General features: G+C 43.1%; 1 protein-coding gene across 3 annotated transcripts in view; it reads left to right on the top strand.

The window, feature by feature from the left end:
* Positions 1 to 19,755, top strand: part of LOC119164710 (uncharacterized) — a 30,674-nt gene that overhangs the window by 6,285 nt on the left and 4,634 nt on the right. Inside the window, exons 2-4 of one of the 3 annotated variants that reach the window (XM_075873996.1) lie at positions 6,021 to 6,175; positions 6,512 to 7,391; positions 17,044 to 18,421. In XM_075873996.1, coding sequence (XP_075730111.1) covers positions 6,549 to 7,391; positions 17,044 to 17,682 — 1,482 coding nt within the window. In that variant the 5' untranslated portion in view covers positions 6,021 to 6,175; positions 6,512 to 6,548 and the 3' untranslated portion in view covers positions 17,683 to 18,421. Of the gene's footprint in view, positions 1 to 6,020; positions 7,392 to 17,043; positions 18,422 to 19,755 lie in introns of those variants that run through there. The other 2 variants (XR_012886218.1, XM_075873995.1) reach the window with 2 other exon arrangements.

The raw sequence follows: 19,755 nt of genomic DNA on the forward strand, positions 1-19,755 counted from the left end.
TCAAGCAGGAAATTGCCAAGGAAAGGGTCTATGATAATACTCGGGGTAGTTCTCTACTGTTTGAGGCGAGGACGGGTGTATTGCGAACCAAGACATATCGGGCCAAATACGAAGGGGTAGACACGGTATGCAGTGGGTGTGGAGAGAAGGAGGAAACTGCCGAACACCTTATGGTGTTCTGTAAAGGGCTTCACCCTATAGTTCAGGATGATGGCCTAGAGTTTTTCAAAGCACTGGGGTTTAGGGATAGGGAGGGCAAAATAAACTTTAGGCGGGTAGAAATAACTAGAAGGAGGTTATCTGTTTGGTGGCCAAAATCAAAGCGCAAGTGAAAATGAAATCCTTCACTGCAAAGTACCAGTCCTGTACTTCACTATTTAAAGGAAAAAAACAAGATAAATGTAGTTGTTGGTTCACTAAAAATTACGGCTAGGTGGCGTTAGCCACGGCCCGATTTAAAGGGTACAGCCATGTCAATCCATCCATCCGTCCATCCAACGTTCCCCACGAACGGGTTAGAAGCGCAGGCGGTCAAGCACAGGGTGCTTTTTGAGTAAATAGGCAAGCAGGAGCATAAAAACAAAAAGCAAATTGAGAGATAAAAAGATTCCACTGGTACATTGGATGCGAAGGGGGAAAAAACAACAACAAAAAAGCACTATACCGAGGTGCTGTACAAATGCAACAGGGTCATTCCATGCCAAACGTCCCAGCCATTTTGGTGACCACCTTAAATGTATTCAGAAAAAATCGTGCTTTTTTATTGCATTGAGAACGGTGAATCACTGGAATATTTCAGGCAGAAAAACCATTTGGGTCACGTGGGCGCCCTCTGAACTTCCCAAAATGTCGTCTGAGCCTTATTGAGGAAACGTTTATTTTTTTAGGTACCGCTCTTTCTTTATATATTAAATTTGGTGTATGTGTCAAGTAAAGGTGCTTCTGTAAGGTGTTTGAAGCTCAGTAACACTAATACAATTTTTCTCCCACATAGGCCTCCAAAAATTTAGCCAAATTGTGTTATGTTTGGATTTGTTCTATTGCAACACTGCACTTTATGTGAATATCTGAGCAATGAATACTTACTCAGCAGAAGGCATATTTTGTGGAAGAGATATACTTACCCCCATATTCATAAGTTTTCCTTGACTTGAGCTTGGTGGCAAGTCTAGTTCAAGTAGAGCAGCATTTCTGAATACGGGGGTAAGATCACTCAAGTTGTTAAACTTAGCGAGAAAAAAAAATCACGAATTTCGCACGAATTTCACAAAACCGGCATTTTTGTACATATTAAGCCACAATTTTCACTATGTGCTGGTCCCGTCAAAAAACACTTTTAAGGGCCTGTAAAGGCATTCTTTGAATGACCAACACCTTTTCTCGATACTGTCATGTCTGCGGGTCGTATATGGGGCACACAGGTTGCATGGCACTAGTCGTATTTTTTTATTTAACAATTTTACTTGCTTGGTTCCTCTACTGTCTTCTTGCATTCAAAGATACGAATCTTCCCTATTATAGCCGAGTTCATAATCTGCTTGTAAATACGTCGTCTTCTGAAAGCCAGCAAACTGAGGGTTATAGCCGAGTCCAGCCATGTGAGATTGATCGTGACGCCTCACCACTGCCTCAAGGGCACACTTCCATCCACCGCGGAAATCTATGTATATGGAGATGAAAATCTACAACTCATGGATGAGGCGTTTTGCAAGAGCATTTCATCTGAGTGTCATGGTGTCCCTAATTTTAGAGCGATACCTTTTCTTTTGGCCATCGTCGGAGCCTGTCACTTCGAAATGCAGGTTCATTGTGAGAGACAATTACATTGGTGTATCTAAATACACGTCTTTCTATTAATGAAATGACACTGTTTGCATCTTCTCTAGCGGGTTTTGCCACTGCCATGCGTGTGCACTGGTCAAAAGAGAGAACTGAGTTTGGCATAGAACTCCTGCTTTTTGAGCTCGGCAAAATCTAAGTGCACAACTTCTAAGGGCACATCTGAATACAAAAGAATCGTCATCTGGCTTCGTTTGGGATGGAACTTGGCTTTCATTTCATTGTCTGACATTGATAACAGGTTCTTACGTAATTTTCTACATCGGCCTTTATGTTCTTCCAAGTAAAACGTTTTTTAATCTTCCAGTACGTTTGCCAAAATCCATCTTCACCACCCGAGTGTGGAGTGTCGTGATAGAGCCTCAATATTTTTAATATGTAGCTTTGAGGCTGACAAACTTTTCGTTGAAGAGACTGTTTCTTTGTTGTCTTTGTGAAGTCATGGTGGACTCGGGCATGGAGCACCACTTTTCTCTGGAAGAATTTGCTTTTCTTCTTGTTTATTTTCAGATATGAATTGCTCAGTGCTTTGAGTAGCTGAGACAAGGAGGAACAATGCTCTTTCTCAGTACGAAAATAAATGATGATATCGTCGACAAACATTTCAGAAGTGTCCTGTGAAATTTTGAAGCACGGTGTTCATGAAGCGATGAAACCAATCGCCTGAATTCTTTTAACTGAATCTTAGGCAGTTGTGTTCGTGTACGTCAAATGGCGTTTTAAATGCCATGTACCTCTTCGATTGTTCCTGGGGAAGTATCTGCCGATAACCTTTGTAGAAGCCGGTTTGTGAAAACCAATTGCGTCCTCCAGTGTCGTTAATGACGTCGCCAACAAAGGGCATAGGGTATGGATATAGCAAAATTGAGGTGTTGATTTGGCAGTAATCGGACCAGAGTCGCAGTGAACCATGTTTAGGGACAGTAGTTGTAGGCGACGCAAACGCTGACGTCCATGGCCTTATGATTCCAGCTTTTGGCATTTGTTGCAGTTATTGCTCCAGCCATGTCTTCTCTTCATGGAATATCCGGTAGGCCCTTTTTCGCATAATGATCATGTCATGAAGTTCAAAAGGCACATCAAATACAAAAGGGGTAGGCAGATATGCAGTCAGGCATATAAGCCCTGGAAAAACTGCCCGCACATCATGAGCGCACTAGACAGTTCTCATTTGTGTCGGTGTCAAGATAGATGAAATAGTGGAGTCTAGAGTGATTTCATATTTACAAGAATCAAGTAGACAGCCTTATTTTGGTTACAGGGGTGGGGCTGTGCACCCACATTTATTAGTTTTTTTTTTTTCTTCTGGGGATCTCATCGCTAGGCTAATAGTATGAAGAAGAGCTCCTTGAGACTGCTGGCACCGCATTATCTGCAGGAACTCTTGCTGAATGGGTCTAGTTATGCTGCTCAGCGTGTCCATAGGTCTCGTAGCAAATGTCCTTAAGACATCCCAATAGGTCTTCAGTCATCTTGGGCGATCATATTTGCACTTGATTTTGACATTCCTTCATCACACCATGGATGACTAATGGCACAATAGATGATTCAGGCAGCTCAGGGTCTGCTAACTGTAACAGCCATCTCTTCTCGTAGAAATAATCAATTAGTGAGCGAGAACGTTGCTTGAAAAATTTAGCTCGGTCCCACCGGTCGACAAGGTTTTGGTCAAAAGAAGGTATGTGCTTTCTCTCCACTGATCTCTGGAATAATTCTAATGTTCTGATATTCGAAGCTCCTACCATTTCTTGGCATTGTTAATGAGGAACTACTCATATGCTATACTTTGTGTTGTGATGCCATCCACCTTCTCACAAGCGTACTCCAAGATTTTGAGTGAAGTAGTTGCAGAGGAGGACGTCCAATCAAATATGTCTGGCCTGACTAAATTATTTTTGGGACGGGTGTTAGCACGTAGTGTCTCTATTAATATAGCTACCAATTGTCGATGTTGCCCAGTTTGTAATGCGTAAATTTGCAACATCTGCTCCATAAGCACAGCAATGTGCTGGTTTGTGTCACTTGAAAACGGCTTATGACTGGTTAACTGCAGAAGAGTTTTTCATGCCCTCCCGCGGTGATTTAGTGGCTAAGGTACTCGGTTGCTGACCCGCAGGTCGCGGGCTCGAATCCCGGCTGCGGCGGCTGCATTTCCGATGGAGGCGGAAATGTAGGCCCGTGTGCTCAGATTTGGGTGCACGTTAAAGAACCCCAAGTGGTAGAAATTTCCGGAGCCCTCCACTACGGCGTCTCTCATAATCATATGGTGGTTTCGGGACGTTAAACCCCACATATAAAATAAATCAAAAGTTTTTCATGGTCAGGCATTTTCAACATTAGATTTTTCACATACCTAGGCTGATGAGGGCCACCTCGGTGACATTTGCCTTACTTACGATGAACTGAAGCAGGCTTAGTGACGTTGCTAACTCCTAGAGTTCGACTTGTTGGTCGTTTTCAGCTTTGTAGAATGTGATGTACAGTTGCTTCGTTGATGTAGTGTCGACTACTACTTTAATCCACATCCTGTCAGGCTTCGTCAACTATAAAAGAGGGATCTGAGGCTGACGAACTGTTTCTGTTGTTAACTGTATAATCTCAATGTTTCATCCTCTTTCTCTTCTTATCTGTTTGGGACAATACAATAGCAATAATGTGCATTGTAATCGTTGTCATTATTGCTATTGTTTGGTCTCACAATTATGTGCATGACCGAATTGCAGATCCCGGGCTTGTTTCGTGTGCTAGTACTGTCTTTTTACAGCAAAAGCTGTTATGAGATCACAACAAAGGTCACGTGTCGTAGTTGTCCGCCGACACTGCCAGTGTTCGTAACTAATATTGAAGCAAATAAAAAAAAATTTTAATAAAGAGCACCAAGGACAACAATGTGATTAGAACCCAAGACCCCTGCATGCCAGCCTACTATTCTATCACAGAGCCATGCCAGTACTTAAACTCGGTTGCAAACTAGCCTAAGGAAGGCTTGATGTTGGGAAAGGAATCAGGTTAGTATGAGTAATAAAGCGTTTTAGAACAGCAAAGGAACAACGAAGCGAATTGGGTATTGAGTGGGTAGTCGAAGGCTGCGACCCATAACAAAAGCTTCAGGTGTAATTTTTTGTCATCGTCAGCCACAGCATAAATGAATTGCACAAAATTTCTTGAAAGTGTGTAGTAGGTACCACACTTTTCAGAAGGATGACGAATGATGGCATAGGGAATGCCATCCCGCACAGTGTGTACATGTCACAAGAAAAGGTGAACAAGAATGCCTGCGTAATACACAAAAGTTGCAAAAACATGGCCTAGTGCGTACCTTTTATGTGGGCTTGCAGCAGCTGCCAAAACAGTTAAAAAAAGCTTCTGAAAAGCCGCTCTTCCAGCTTTCGCTGTGACAGCTGCACATTCTATGCAGGCTTCGCAGATTTTTTAAAAGTAAAGTTCGCCTTTGAGCACAGTCACAAATGCAACTGCTGTACCCTAGTTATGAATTCGACATATCAGAAAAAGAAAGTGCTATTTATATGATATATATCTGTTTTGTCTGACACTTGTATGTAAATATCAACTGGTAATTTGATGGTATTGGCAATACCACTATTAAAAAAATTTAATTGATTCTATCACAAAAATTGCTGTCACATAAACAGCAATATTCGTTCCATTCTTGTATATCTTCCTTTTTTTTTTATTGGCTCGGCTCAAGCTCGCTAGGGCACACTGTAAAAGCCTATAAATAGATTTAAATGTATCAGAAAGCCTGGAGTAAGGAGTCAAGTGTTGTATTTTTGAAGGATTTGTCATGGTGCTGCTAGAAAGAATCGCTTTTATGTGTTGTGAACTAATCGCTCTGCCTTGTATCCAGTATTCTTTTTTGCTTATTACATCACGTCTTGGCGACATACTTGACATAATTGCAGATTTGCCTAGTGCCTACATGTGGCCTTGCCATGTTACCTGTTGCTGCAATAGCCACCTAGCTCTGTAGCGTACTGCAGTGCTATGAGACTATCGGTTGTGTGGCAACCTTTCAACATATATACTGAAGATTGGAAACTAAGCGAGGTCCGTATGTGGAGTTTCTTTCTCTGAGCGACAAGTGCCTCGAAGCTTACAAATGTACCGAGTTCTTCGCATGTCCTAGTTTCTGAACCCATCATTCAAAATCTTCTGCGCAGGTTGCTGCTGGCCTTGTCACCAGTTGAACGTGTGCCCCACCTTCAACGAGAGGCCCTACTCTGCCAGCTGGAGTGTCAGTGCCTGCGCAAGGCTGTAGCAGGGGAAAAGAAAACCGGGTGTCAGGTCATCGAACTTAAGCTCAGAAGCAAAAGTGGTATTGTGCCCGTCTTCCCTTTACTACCGTACGTGTCGTAAGCTCATTGGACAATGTGTTGTGACCAGACTGAGGCCACAGTTGGCCGAGTGGCAGCTCAAGAATCTGGTCTTGGGGCTATTGGATCGCTTCTGAGTGAAAAGAAAAGAAAAAGTTGTCTTTGTTGATTACAAGCAATGCGTGATAGGGAGGCTTTGAAGAAGAATGCTCTCTGCGCATGTCTCTGGTATTCTTGAAGACAGTAATAACAGAACACACGAGTTTTGTGTGTTAGGCAGACAAGAATAGGGTAATAGAAAGGGCAACAATGATTTCCTGCTTCGTGCCTGGCTGCAGGTCCCGGTACACCAAAGGAGGGAAGAGTTCTATTTCTATGTTCCGGCCACCGGCCGACCCTGATCAGCTGCGTCAGTGGGAGCTGAACATCGGGAGGACGGACAGAGCGCTCACTCGCAATGACAAAGTGTGCTTGCTGCACTTCGAAAAGCGCTATGTGTCCGACAGGTATTACAGCGAACACGGCGGAAATGTGCTGCTCAACGAGGGCAAGGTTCCGAGGCTGCGAAAAGATGCAGTGCCTACCATTTTCGACGATCGGGTGTTCTGTGGAGGTGGCGGCGTGCAACTGGATTCGTCTGCGATGATTGCTTCGCAGTGGTGGCCAGTTGGAGCTACTCCTTGCATGTCGAACGGGGTGGTGGATGTACCCAACGAATCTCGGTTATCGCCTGCGACAGTGTCTCGGATGAACACTGACGCTGATGCTAAAGGTGGTGAGCTTAGTGAACATCGTGTCACCGTGAAAAAGGAGGACTGTTCCTTTGATGCCAACCACTTTGGGAACGCTGAACTCTGCGCTGATGAAAGAAAGATTGGCGACCTTACTGTGTTCCAGAACATCCAGGTCAAAAACGAAAAAGATGAGTGCTGTTCGAGTGTGCAAAATCTGAACGAAGTTGTCTGTGGGAAGGACAGGCCCCTAATAAGACCTGTCTGTGGCGTCAATTTTCAAGGCGCAGGCTTTGAATGTGGCGTGGAAGTGAAAAAAGAGACGAAGGAGTGCGTCGATGAGCCTCCAGTGCCTCGAATAGTGTGTGCAGTGGGTAGTTTCTACAACACGCCCACGACACCCGGCGCTGCCCAGCGGGTCCTCGTGAAACAACTGCTGCTTCACCCTGAGGTGGTGAAGCTCCCGTTCTCCTGGAGCTACCACAAGGTATGCAATGGACTGCTTATGGCATATACGAATGGTCATTTGAGAGTGCTCTGAGCATTTTTGAAAGCAATGAATTAAACAGCTTTAAAGCTCTTTATACAACAATTAAAAGTTTACATCTCCTTATATATCATGTTCAGGCTAGCTTTTTTTGCAACAAAATGAATTGAACATAGCAATATACCAGACGTAAGACACAGTACAACACATAAACCGGGCTGTGTAAATTGTAAAACTAATGCTTAGTTACTCTTTTACACCATTTCTTTTTTCAGAGCCTCCGGAACACTGAAAAAAACCACCCTAATGTACCAATATTTTCATAACTCGTGTATTATAGGTGACGAAACTGTAACGCGTGAAAGACGTACAAAAGTACGGCCTACATGAGCAGGTGCGAGACGCATAGCCTCCAAAATCGAGCAATACACGGACTTCACAATGGTTGCCGTTCCAGGAGACGGCTTGTTTAGTTGCGATCTCCAAATAAATAGGAGCGGAGTCATGACGTCAACACAGTCTAAGGGATATTTTAATTAAAATAATTATGTGTCTACAGTTTTGAAACAACAAATGAGTGTGGAGCACACTCTCATGGCAGCTTTTGATTATGGGTCATCAGGGTTTCGCTCGCAGCCCATATCATGCCCCCAACGTTGTGTTCAGCAGACCTAAGGCCATAGTCGCCAGGCTGCCGCCCAGTAGTGTCTTGGGATGTTGTTATCCTGCATGCAAGCATTTTTTTAATTTAATTCAGTTCTGACAATACTTGAAAACGTTTTGAACCAACAACACAAAAGGCTTCAATTGCATTGCACAACGCTTTCTTCTAACTTTATCGTTCCTCCATGCTTGCTTATTCCCAGCTGTTGCGGCTGCATTTCCGATGGAGGCGGAAATGCTGTAGGCTCGTGTGCAGATTTGTGGGCACGTTAAAAAACCCCAGGGGGTCAAAATTTCCGGAACACTCCACTACGGCGTCTCTCATAATCATATGGTGGTTTCGGGACGTTAAACCCCACATATCAATCAACCATGCTTGCTTATTATTCCTGCAGCCTGTGACATGTCGACGCCATCGCTCAAAACTTCAAAACACTGAAAAAGTTTCTACGAAAGAACTCGCCGAAGCCATTTTAAAAGCTCGGATGCTTTTCTTTGTAGCATGCACTAAAATTTGTAGCGTGCACTAAAGACGGGGACACACAGAAAGAAGGCTCAAACAAATGCTTACTCACAACTAATTTATTTTCAAAAAGGACTTGACTATCACACATGACACATATATATTTGTGCTTATATGTATAAAAATTTTCAAAAATAATTCAGTTGTGACTCAGCACTCGTTTGTTCTTTCTTTCCCTATGTCCCCGTATTTTGTATGCACTACAAAATTTTTAACAATCATTTATTTCAAGTCGCCCAGCTATCAAGTTTACTGTGAAAAAACAAACACGATATTAGGTTAGTGTATGGCATAATAACGAAGTAAAATGGGTGTAAGGGGTGGCACAAATTCTTTCTTTAGTTGTAAAAGCAGGGACATGCGGGAGCTCAAACATTTGCTTTCTTTGTGCGGGCGCCCTATGACCAAACTTATATCGATTGAATGGATTAGGTTCATTTATTACCCGCTTTTGACTGACCTGTACCTTACAAAGCTCAACAGGGCTCTTAGCGAGCGTCTTATTGGTCGTAGTGTTCTGAAAACTTTGATACTAATAACCTCATTTACACCGAGACTGCGACAAACTATGCAACACATGTGCCAACCACGGAAATGGCCCAGCAAAGCAGGGAGATGCCTCCTCGTAACATTTAGGGCCTGTAACGTGCAAACATACATTACTCAGCTGTCATATTGATCCAGGTACAAAAAATGAAGACAGCAGAAAATTGTGTCAGGCTGTCGGAGAAAGTAATATTTGCATTAGTTACAAAATCGGGTATTTATATTCTACACAGGTGCTGCGGCAAGTAAATGTTATTGGAAGCATCTTATAGCTAGATTCGTTACCTAAGATGCTCAATGAGTGCTTCCGCACTATGTCTTTGTCAAATTGACAAACCTAATTCAGGAAAGTTTAGAAGCTTGTAGTTTTTCAGTTTTTTTTTTTCTGTCGTCTTGTTCTTTTTTTTTCTGCCGTCTTGTTCACCTTTCCCTCAGGTGTTCGGGTAATCAGATACAGTGACTGCCTACCGCTAGGCTTTGCTTTTTTATTTTTGCATCATGACTTCTAGCAATGAATGCAAAACATAGAGAACTACTTTCAACTGCTTCAACCTGTCTTTGTTTTTCTGGAGACGCTCAGTTAGTGGACATCTGCTATATACTATTTCTCGGATAGGTCCGAGTGCCACCATATGGAACTTTTAACCTTTGTGTTTTGCATCTTTAACTACTAAACGAACAGTGTTGTGGCACACGCCAAGCATGATAACTTGTGCTGGTGAGTGTGATGTTTCATGACTTTATTAATGGACGTCGTGATACACAAAAACAAGAAAACATCAGCTTAGCAGATCAAGGTGGCAGCACCTAGAAGTCTTACTGCACTATGGTATAGTATAATATATTGTAGTGTAGCATAGTATATACCGATAATATTCTATGTGCATATATACTAGCGCCGGCAGTAGATGTGCCCAGCCCTAGTAAAGAGATAAATGTTTGAGATACGCCAGCTCACACCACTGCTGCCGTTAGAACATGCACCAATTTTCATCACCCCTGCAATAGATTGGAAGCAGCCGAACGACCAAGCACAGGGTAGACAAGTGGCTTGAGGAACGCTATTCGGCCTCGTGACCTAAGGATAGAACTGTCAGGAATTCAGAAAGCGTGGATATTTCATGTATACATGCTCGGACTTACATTCTCGAACATGTTGCTACGTGACTGCAAGTTCATTCGCTGCGTGCGACTCTTAATTCTGGGTTTATACTATGATTGCACAGTAATCTGTTAGCGCCGTTCGCTCATATACAGTATAAAGGATCGCTAGTTGGGCAAGTTTCAAGGTACCTGAAATTATGAAGGAAACAGAAGGCACACAAACGAGCAATGGCAGGAAACATAAGATTCCAAGTTTACATGAAGGGAAGAGACACGCTGCAGTGGTCTAGTCATTATGTTTGGTGGGTGACGAAGAACCCCGGGAGATGGAAGTTTCAGGAGCACTCCACTATGGCATCTCGCATAATCATAGCGTTGTTTTGGTGCATAGAACTACCGCAATTATCATTAGCTAAGTGAAGCAAAGTGCAGAAAGGCTATGCAGAAGGGATAAAAAGTTAATTAGTAGCATTGCTCATTCCTTATTTATCTATTTATTTATTTATTTATACTACCCTCAGGGCCAAAAAGGCATTAAAGAGGGGAGTGGGTACATACATGAAAAATACATATGAAACAGTGCAATAAATACAAATAAAACAATACAATAAAAGACTCAGTTAATATCAACATTTCTGCAGAATGTACAAAAATAGTTATTTCCAAAATATAAAAAAAACTGTAGCAATAAGCATAGGTAACAGATTTTCTTGGTTATACAATGTTAGCTAATGTTTCGTGAAAAAGTTTGAAGTCAGTAATTGTGGCGAGAATCAAGGGAAGGTGGTTCCAATCATGAGATGTGCGGGGAATAAATGACTGAAAGAAAGACTTGGTGTGACAGGATGCGATTCCTACCTTATTGCAATGATCAACACGGTTTGAGATGTACAGAGGCCGGAGTATCAGGTCATTATGAAGTGTTGGGTGATATAAAATTTAATGAAACAGGGAAAGACGGGTGATTTTTCTTCGGTGAGCCAATAGAATAAGTGATAAATTATTTTTCAGTGAAGTCATACTTGCAGTGCAGTTGTAGTTAGAGAGGATGAACTTAGCAGTTCAAGAGAGGTGATGAGATTAGCATGACTGGGATCCCATATGGCAGATGCATGCTCGAGTTTAGGGCATATGAGAGATTTATAGAGTATTAGTTTTAAGGAAGAGGGTGCTATGGAGAAGTTACGTCGTAAGTAGCCGAGCATTCGATTAGCATTGTTAATTACGTACTCTACATGAGTTGTCCAACTTAAGTTATTTGTGATGTGCATGCCAAGATATTTACAAGACAAGACGTAATCTAAGGAAATGTTGTTTAGATTGTAGGTGTTATGATTCGAGTTAGTTCTTAATATGTGCTTTATCTTATATTTCTTAATGTTCCATTAACCAGATATTGCACCAATTAGCTATATGATTTAAGTCAGTTCGAAGTATTTTAGTATCATCTACATTGATAATCTTGCGGTAAATAACACAGTCATCTGCGAACAGATGTATGTTAGAAGTTATTGAAGAAGTTAGATCAATTAATATATACAAGAAATAATAAAGGTCCCAACACTGAACATTGAGGCACACCTTATTGTATTTCAGTGAGTGGTGAATGATGGTCGTTAGCAATTACGAATTGGAAACGATTAGAGAGAAAATGTTCTATCCACTTAAGAAGGTTAGTGTCGATATTTAGCAAGCTTAGTTTTAAGAGCAGTAATTTATGGCAAACCTTGTGAAATGCTTTGCTAAAATCTAAAAAAAATACTGTCAGCCCAAGATGATCGATCCAGGATTTGATTCAGATGATGAGTAAACGAAGCAAGCTATGTCTCGCAGGAGTATTGTTTTCTAAAACCATGTTGCGCTTTAGCAAAGTATGAGTTAGACTCTAGAAAGTTAGCAAGATTCGAGAAGATTACATGTTCTAATAATTTGCAACAATTACTTGTTAGTGATATAGGTCGGTAATTAGGAGGTGAGTTTCTGGGGCCAGTTTTATAGATTGGAACCACCTTCCCTATTTTTCATTCCTTTGGAAGTTGGCAAGTACTCGATGATTGTCCAAATATTTTACTTAGTATCATAGAACTTACTACTTTAGTGCTTTTCAGGAATTTGCTAATAATGCCATCATAGCCAGGAGCGGAGTGGAATGGTAACTTATCTACTAGTTTCAATACTCCAGGTACCTCGATAATTACTGAATTCATGGGCATGTAATTATATTGGTGCACATAAGGGCGTACGATGTTGGCGGATTCAGAGTACTGGCTTGAAAATGAATCATTAATAGCTGATGCGCACATGTTATCGGGGATATTATTTCCAGATGAATCTTCTAGTGATATAGTGTTGTTAGTGGTTGGGTTAATCATTTGCCAAAACTTTCTAGGGTTATATTTTAGTGTTTCAGGTAGTGTTCTAGTTAGGTAGTTGTCTTTTGCAGTTTTTAGAGCTCTTAAGTAGGTGTTTGCAGCAGATTTATAAGTTGTCCAGCGCGAAGGTGAAGGTGAGTTTTTAGCTAAACGAAAGAAATGCTTTTTTCGATTACATAGGTGTTTTAGATGACTGGAATACCACGGCGCTTGGGGATTGGCACTAAGTGTGCGATTAGGGATGTACTTCTTGATAAATTTATGGACTGTGCATGCGAACAGGTCCCAGTTAGATTGAGCAGAACGAGATTCAAAATCTCTAACGAAATCATCGTAAAAGTGAGTTAGCTCATTATTTATTGCTTCTAAGTTAGCTTTCCGGTAGTATCGTATGCGTTTCTGCTGTTTAGTCTTTTTACTAGGGCTAATATTGATGACAAAGTTTAGGGAGACGTGGTCGCTGATTCCAGGTAAGTATGTAATGTCGGAGACAAGGTCAGGATGCGTTGCCAGTATTAGGTTGAGAGTGCTTGCTGCATTACTTGTAATTCTGGTGGCTTGAGTTACTAACTGAGTCAAGCAATAAACAGAGCATGTATTCAGAAAATCTTCACTCTGCTGTGAAAAGAGGAAAATACGAATCGGCATTGTGTTACACGTTATGTTTGGAAAGTAAAAATCTCCGAGTAAAAACATAGGTAAAAAAGGGAAACGAGAGCTTACTATGTTGATAGAGCCAGATAAAAAAGGGAAACGAGAGCTTACTATGTTGATGGAGCCATGCAGTTCGTTAGCAAATGTGGATGGTGAGGAAGGTGATCTGTAGCAGGTACCTAGAACCAGCTTACAGTTACCCAAAGTTAGTAAAGCCTAGGTTATTTCTAGTAAACTGTTCACTTGGATTGGTGATGATGGTATGTCCTTCGAGACCGCAAGTAGTACGCCTCCTCCTCTATGCTCAGTGCGGTCGCAGCAATATACCATAAAGTTGTTTGCCTCGTGAAATATTTCCAAGTCTGTTGTTTGCGCGGACAGCCACGTTTCAGTTAAAGCTACTGTTTTCGCATCGCATGTATCTATAATGGATGAGAGGGCACAATGTTTATTGAGAACACTTCTGGCGTTAGCAAAGAGTACAGATACCGGATGCAATTCACGATGTGATGATATGCCACTACCCTGCGTTTCTCCCTACAGTGAGGCATTTCGCCCAGTGGAGTGCCCGTGACCTGATTGGTTGCCTTGCGAGCGCATTTCTTCAACGCGATCAAGTTCAAAGTTTTAGTAGAAAAATTTATTATTCATGAGCAATTTGTTATAGCGCAGTTTAGACTGCGGGCGCCCAAGATAGCTCTTTGCAAATTCGATTAGTTTTTGGCGAGAAGTGCGGGTACGCTGACAAAAACCTTCCGTCACTGAAATGTTCTTTTGTTTCAGCTGGTTACGAAGTGACAAGACTTTTTCTCTGGTCTCTGGTCTTGTAGTTGCAAAATTTGGCTATTATGGGGCGGCATTTGGCAGGTGCGAACGGACCAAGTAGATGTGTGCGATCAATTGGCTCTGTGCAGAAAGATTCAAGTACTTCATTTATCGCTGCTGATAGCTTATCTTCAGTTTTGTTCCAGGTTTCTTTAGCGGCAGCTATACCATGAAAGATTAGGTTGTCACGCCTAGATCGCCAGATTGGCCAGAAATGCCTATTAATTTTTTCTGTTTGAGACAAGGACACTGGGCTGGTGCTTGACTTTCATTGGGCAGATGTGGAAAGCCTAAATCTCCTCTCTAGCTGTCTATCATCCAGGTCTTGATGTAAACATCATATCGATGAAAACTGGTGAGCAACCCAAAATGTTGCAATTGGACAGAAAATGCGATTTGTCAGGTTGCTTTAGTGAAAAAGTTTATTTAGCTGATTTTGAGCGCTCTGTTCAGCAGTTTCTGTGCGTCCCCAATTCAATCTTTGCCCCCCTCCTTCATTTTCTTTCTCCAAGAGCAGGCACAGCCAAAAGACGACGCCTGTGTGCCACCCTCCCCTCCCCGTATCCTTAGTTGCCTCGATGGAACTCAAATGTAGAGGTCATCGTTAAAAAATGATGATAAGACATCTTTCCCCTAAGCGAGGGTACATGTAAGCATAAAATGCTTGGGAAAAACAGATTGGTTGGAGATTACGCTGGCCACAGTGTCGTGCATTTTTAACAAGGGCACACCCCTCCATACCACATCACACTACACTGCGCTTATTTAGATTTTTATTTATTTTTGCATTGCTACCCTCAGGGCTTACAAGAAGCATTGTAAAGGGGAGAGGATAGAGTAAGTGAATACAATACAAAAATAAAGGTAAGTCAAAGAAAAGTAGTGAAAAAAATTACATCGAAAAAAAAATATAAGAATTCTACTAAATGGGCACGAATGATAACAAACAAGTTATGCTTTTATATCAGTTAGCGAAAATAGGACACAAGAGAAAAAATAAAAATTAGGCAGCAATAACAGGGAAAGACACTGCATGCTAAGCCAAAAAACTCGACTGATGTACTTTTATGCGTAAATGTAGACTGTTTGATCAGCTCCATACTGTGTTTGTCGGTGCTATGCTAAAATGGTCGGTGTCTCTGACAGCGACTAGTGATGCAGGCAAGTGATTCTACTCATGACATGTTCTTGGCAAGGATGAAGTAGGTGACAGTGCTGTGAAGGTACATGAACTTATGTGAAGGTACAGGATATTTGACACAGGGGAAGATATAAGATGCTCGTGCAATGTATCAGGGCTTCAGCTCATGGTTGTGATAGTATATCTCGTGAAGCAGGCAAAGGCAGATAACTTCCTGCGAGAAGAAAAGAGGGTAATGTCAAGCGTTTGTTTTATATTGGTGACTGTAGCAGTTCGATGATAGTTGTGAAAAGTAAAATGGGCCGCTTGATTTTCTACATTTTCTATTATGTTTGTTAGAGTAGCATGACCATGATATCGAGCATGCGTATTCAAAGTTTGATGTAACATAAGCAATCTTTGTTCTTCAGTAATGTTGTCCATACGGACACCATTGTTTCCTGTCACTGCATGGGATAAACCTCGAGCTTTGCATAGCGTATGTGGCTGATGCACCTATGACGCAACACCAGACTAGAGTATATAGAAGAACCAGGACAGCGAGTGTCAGGCAGCGGGGCGATGTCACTCGAAAAATGTGATAAACCGTGCAGGCTGCCATGAAGGTTACCTGTGGCAGCATGGCATTTACTCACCCATTACTGGATTATGGTTTGTATGGCGCAGAGAATCTTTCCTTCTGGAAATTTTCAGACGTCATTTTGGTTGAAAGGGAAAACGTAATTCCTCTTATATTGCTCTGAATTTGGGGAATTGGTAAAATCCCATATCATGATCAAGAGACAGTGGTCACAGGGTGCTTCTAGCTTCTACCATCGGTTCTGGTGCACGCAGCACGCTAGAGCGTAGCCCTTCAGACTTGCTTCTGATATGGAGCAATTTCTTGTTCACTGTGGATGTTTGACTCGAAACTCGCGTACGAACAATTTGCGCTTGCAGCACTTGTGTTACGTGCGGAAGCCGCGTATTTGTGCTGTGCAGGAGCGCAGGCTCTATAGTCATGATTTTAATGGCGGTAAACACGTGTGACACATGTATTATATTATAGCGAGTTTAAATATGTATACGTGTGGGGGCACTCCGATTAGTGCCATTGTTCGAGAATGTGTGTTGGGATTTTATGTGAAATATTCAGGGAAAATGCACGAAGTACAAAATTTTTTTTGCCTTGGATCGGGAATTTTTCATTATAGAATGGAACATCGCTGCTCTGGTGCTCAAAAAAGCACATGTTTTTGTACAACAAGTTACAGCTTCAGTGATCGTACAGACAAACACTCTTAGAACTCTGAAGTAACACATTTTGTAACATGTGAGGACCATAGCTGGGATATTTAATAGGATTCCGCATGGAGGGTTGTCTACCCAAGGACTGTACTTTTTGAAACTCTTGGGCTGGTTTCTAAGCTCGCATAGATGCCCGATTGATCATATCTGAGTATCCTGATGTTCCTCCTCACTTCCCGGATGTCTTATTTGAAGTGCCCAATAATGTAGCTCATATTTGGCTCATATTCTCTTGAGAACCGCCTACAACAGTAGCTAAAAACATTTCATGCTCAAAACCTTGGCGCCGCCCCCATGATCTCCGGCCACAACGATGAATAATATGCAAGTTTGCTTTTCGCTCTAAATAGTTGTTTCCCAGTTTTTTTTTTTAATGCTTTATACTGTGCAACAATCTCGGGCAAAGCTGCCAATGCATAGCGCCTGTGGCTTTCGGGAAACTGAATTAACGTTACCTTCTTCCCCAGGCTACAAGCACATTGTACCTCAAGCATCGATGCAGATAATCGTGTATGTAATCGTTTATACATTACGCAGGTGAGCACGACTCGGTACTACCGCATCGTGTACTGCACCATCACCGTAGCGGCCGGTGATACTACCCCCGTCATCACCAAGTTCGTCAACATCACGCAGAGTCGCGGCCACAACGCCGAACCTCCCATGCCCTTCGAGGCGTTCGTGTCGGACCGGAGCCTGAACGCTACGTTGGGCGACCTCGCGAAGCCCACGACCATCGAGGAGGTCGAGCGCATGATCGAGGCTGTGGATGGGCTGCCCATGTGCCGCGGCGGGCCGTCCAGGTTGAGGTACCCGGACGCCGATCCGACGAACGCTCGCCTCGACGTCCTGGGCGTCTGGAGGCGCGTTGACTGCGAGGTGTACGGCACCCCGCTATGCCGTCACTGCGCAAAGCTGGAGGACGCCCTGCGCCAGAATGCGTGTCGGAAGCGCAAGGGGAAGGACTTCTCCAGGCTGCGGCTAGCGCTGCAGTGCCTGGCACCGGCGCAGCGGTACAAGGTGGAGCTGCTCCAGAGGCGCAGCAGGTGCCTGCGTAGAAAGCTTCAACGTCTCAAGGCTAGCGGCAGGGAGCTCTGCGACAAGGACAATGAGAACAGCGACGAGGACTCTGGAAGCAGCAATAACGAAATGGAATGCCCCGAGGTGCTGCCATAACGGGGCTGAGCCTTGGTATCATACGTGTGCACTCGTCATCACGATCTCACAGGCGTGCGCAGGTTTCTCCATCATTTTTTTTTGGTGGGGGGGGGGGGGGGTTGAGTCTCTAGTGCAATAACCTCCAGCTTCATCTCCTCTTGATGCCGGCAAAAATGCCGGTCAATTCCGGCAAAAAATAAGCTTCGCAGTTAGTGCAAAAATGAAAATGAGGCGATGGCATGCTTCGTACAATGGCCTGCCTTTGGTCCCCGTTTGGAAGTACCATATTTGCCCAGTTCCAACGCGCACCTTTTTTTGGGGAACAATCAAGCTTGAAATCGCATGTGCATTACATTCGGGTATAGACGTTTGAACTGCCCCTTAGCTGTAGTTTTGATTTTGGGCAATGTAAGTCAGGTGCGCGTTGGAATCTGTAATGCGTTGAAATTAGGCGAATACATTAAACAGTTCATGCAGCTTAACTTCAGGGGTCACCAGCTGCCATTTTCCTAAAGAACAAGGGCCGGGATATGTCCGACTGAGAAAAGGACTTAGCCTTCCTATTAATTAGGTGTCGATCGACCGCCCCCCTTGCTGCGTCCACCCCCATCACCCCCGGGCACATGCTTATACTCAATGTAAGTGTGATATATTGTCAAAAATATATTTACAAAGTATACAGAGAGAAGCACCTGCAGCCAAGCTGGCAAAACAACAACAACATGAGCGTGATCGCATTTGTCTTCTTCATTGTCAACCTGATGCCCTTTCGTTCCCGGCGTCGTGTAATTTATAAGTTCCTGCTGCTGGTAGCGCCGTCTCAGCACTTAAAGGAGAGTAGGATCATATGCAGAAAAGTACGGGAGACGTGCATGACGTCAGTGACATGTGAGTACGACAACGAATGACTGTCCAACGAAACGATCTCATATGTGGCCTCAGTAAGCCAGCATAAAACCTTGTAAGGTCCCGAGTAGCGAGACAGGAGCTTTGAAGAAAGGCCAACGTGACGGCATGGTGTCCAGAAGAAGACCAATTCACCTGGAACTATTGTAACGGGCCTTCTGAGACAGCTGCGAGCCTAAAAGACGTTTCCGTGTGATTTGGCGGGACACTTGAGTCCGAACAGTGGCATCCCGGTCAAACTGTATAACTTTTTGCATATTTGATGGGAGGGAGAAGAGTCTTAAAGGGTAAAACTGGATGGCGGCTAAACAATGGATAGAAGGGGGAAAAGCCAGCGGTGTTGTGGCGTGGCCTACCTGCTCCAAGACGATTCTCCAAGCTCCAAGCCATACCTGCTCCAAGACGATTTGCCTTCTGGCGAATCGTCTTGGAGCAGGTATGCGTTTTCCTTGCGGAAGTGTCTATTCGCACCTTGAAGCAGTGTCACAATTTCGAAAACACCGCTCGTGCTACGACACGACGCTTGGCAATTGCGAGAGAACGCGCAAAAAAAAAGAGCGTGGAGACGCCACCTTGAAATTGCCCCACTAAACGCCGAGACGTCACACATTTTGTAGCAGTCTGGTTGGCCATACGTAGCTTCTAATGGATTAAAAAAGAGCATTGTCATCTTTGTGCTCCACTAAGTTAATTGAGCCAATGACGCGAACTTACGACGAAACGTGTTTCGACATCTTCGACTTACGCGTAGATATTTCGGCACGAAATTTTCAGTGAAACTTGAACTTTTATTTCTCCGTAGATGATGCACCTATAGAACTAAAACATATGGCAGTAAGGTTCTAAGAGTGCAGTTTATCAATCTAAACCAAGCCATTGTTTCTCTTTTGTGTCCGTGCTGAAGCGCGGAGACAAGTATAAAAGTACCTTAGGGATGAGCGCAATATATTTTCACAGTGAAAGCTGTTATGAAATCACAACAATGGTCGATTCTGACGCCGTGATTGTGCGCCGTCGGTGTCCGTAACAGATATCGCACGAAATGTAATAAGATAAATAAAAAGGCCAGGATAAAGTGGGAATCAAACCCAGACCCCCCTCCCCGCCCGCTCCTTGAAACGCCTTTGCAAACTGACGTTCCCTGTGCAGGCTTAATGTCTGAAAAGGAAAAGTGTCAGCGTGTGT

Source organism: Rhipicephalus microplus, chromosome 9 (genome assembly GCF_043290135.1).
Source record: "Rhipicephalus microplus isolate Deutch F79 chromosome 9, USDA_Rmic, whole genome shotgun sequence".
In the NCBI taxonomy this organism is placed as follows: domain Eukaryota; kingdom Metazoa; phylum Arthropoda; class Arachnida; order Ixodida; family Ixodidae; genus Rhipicephalus; species Rhipicephalus microplus.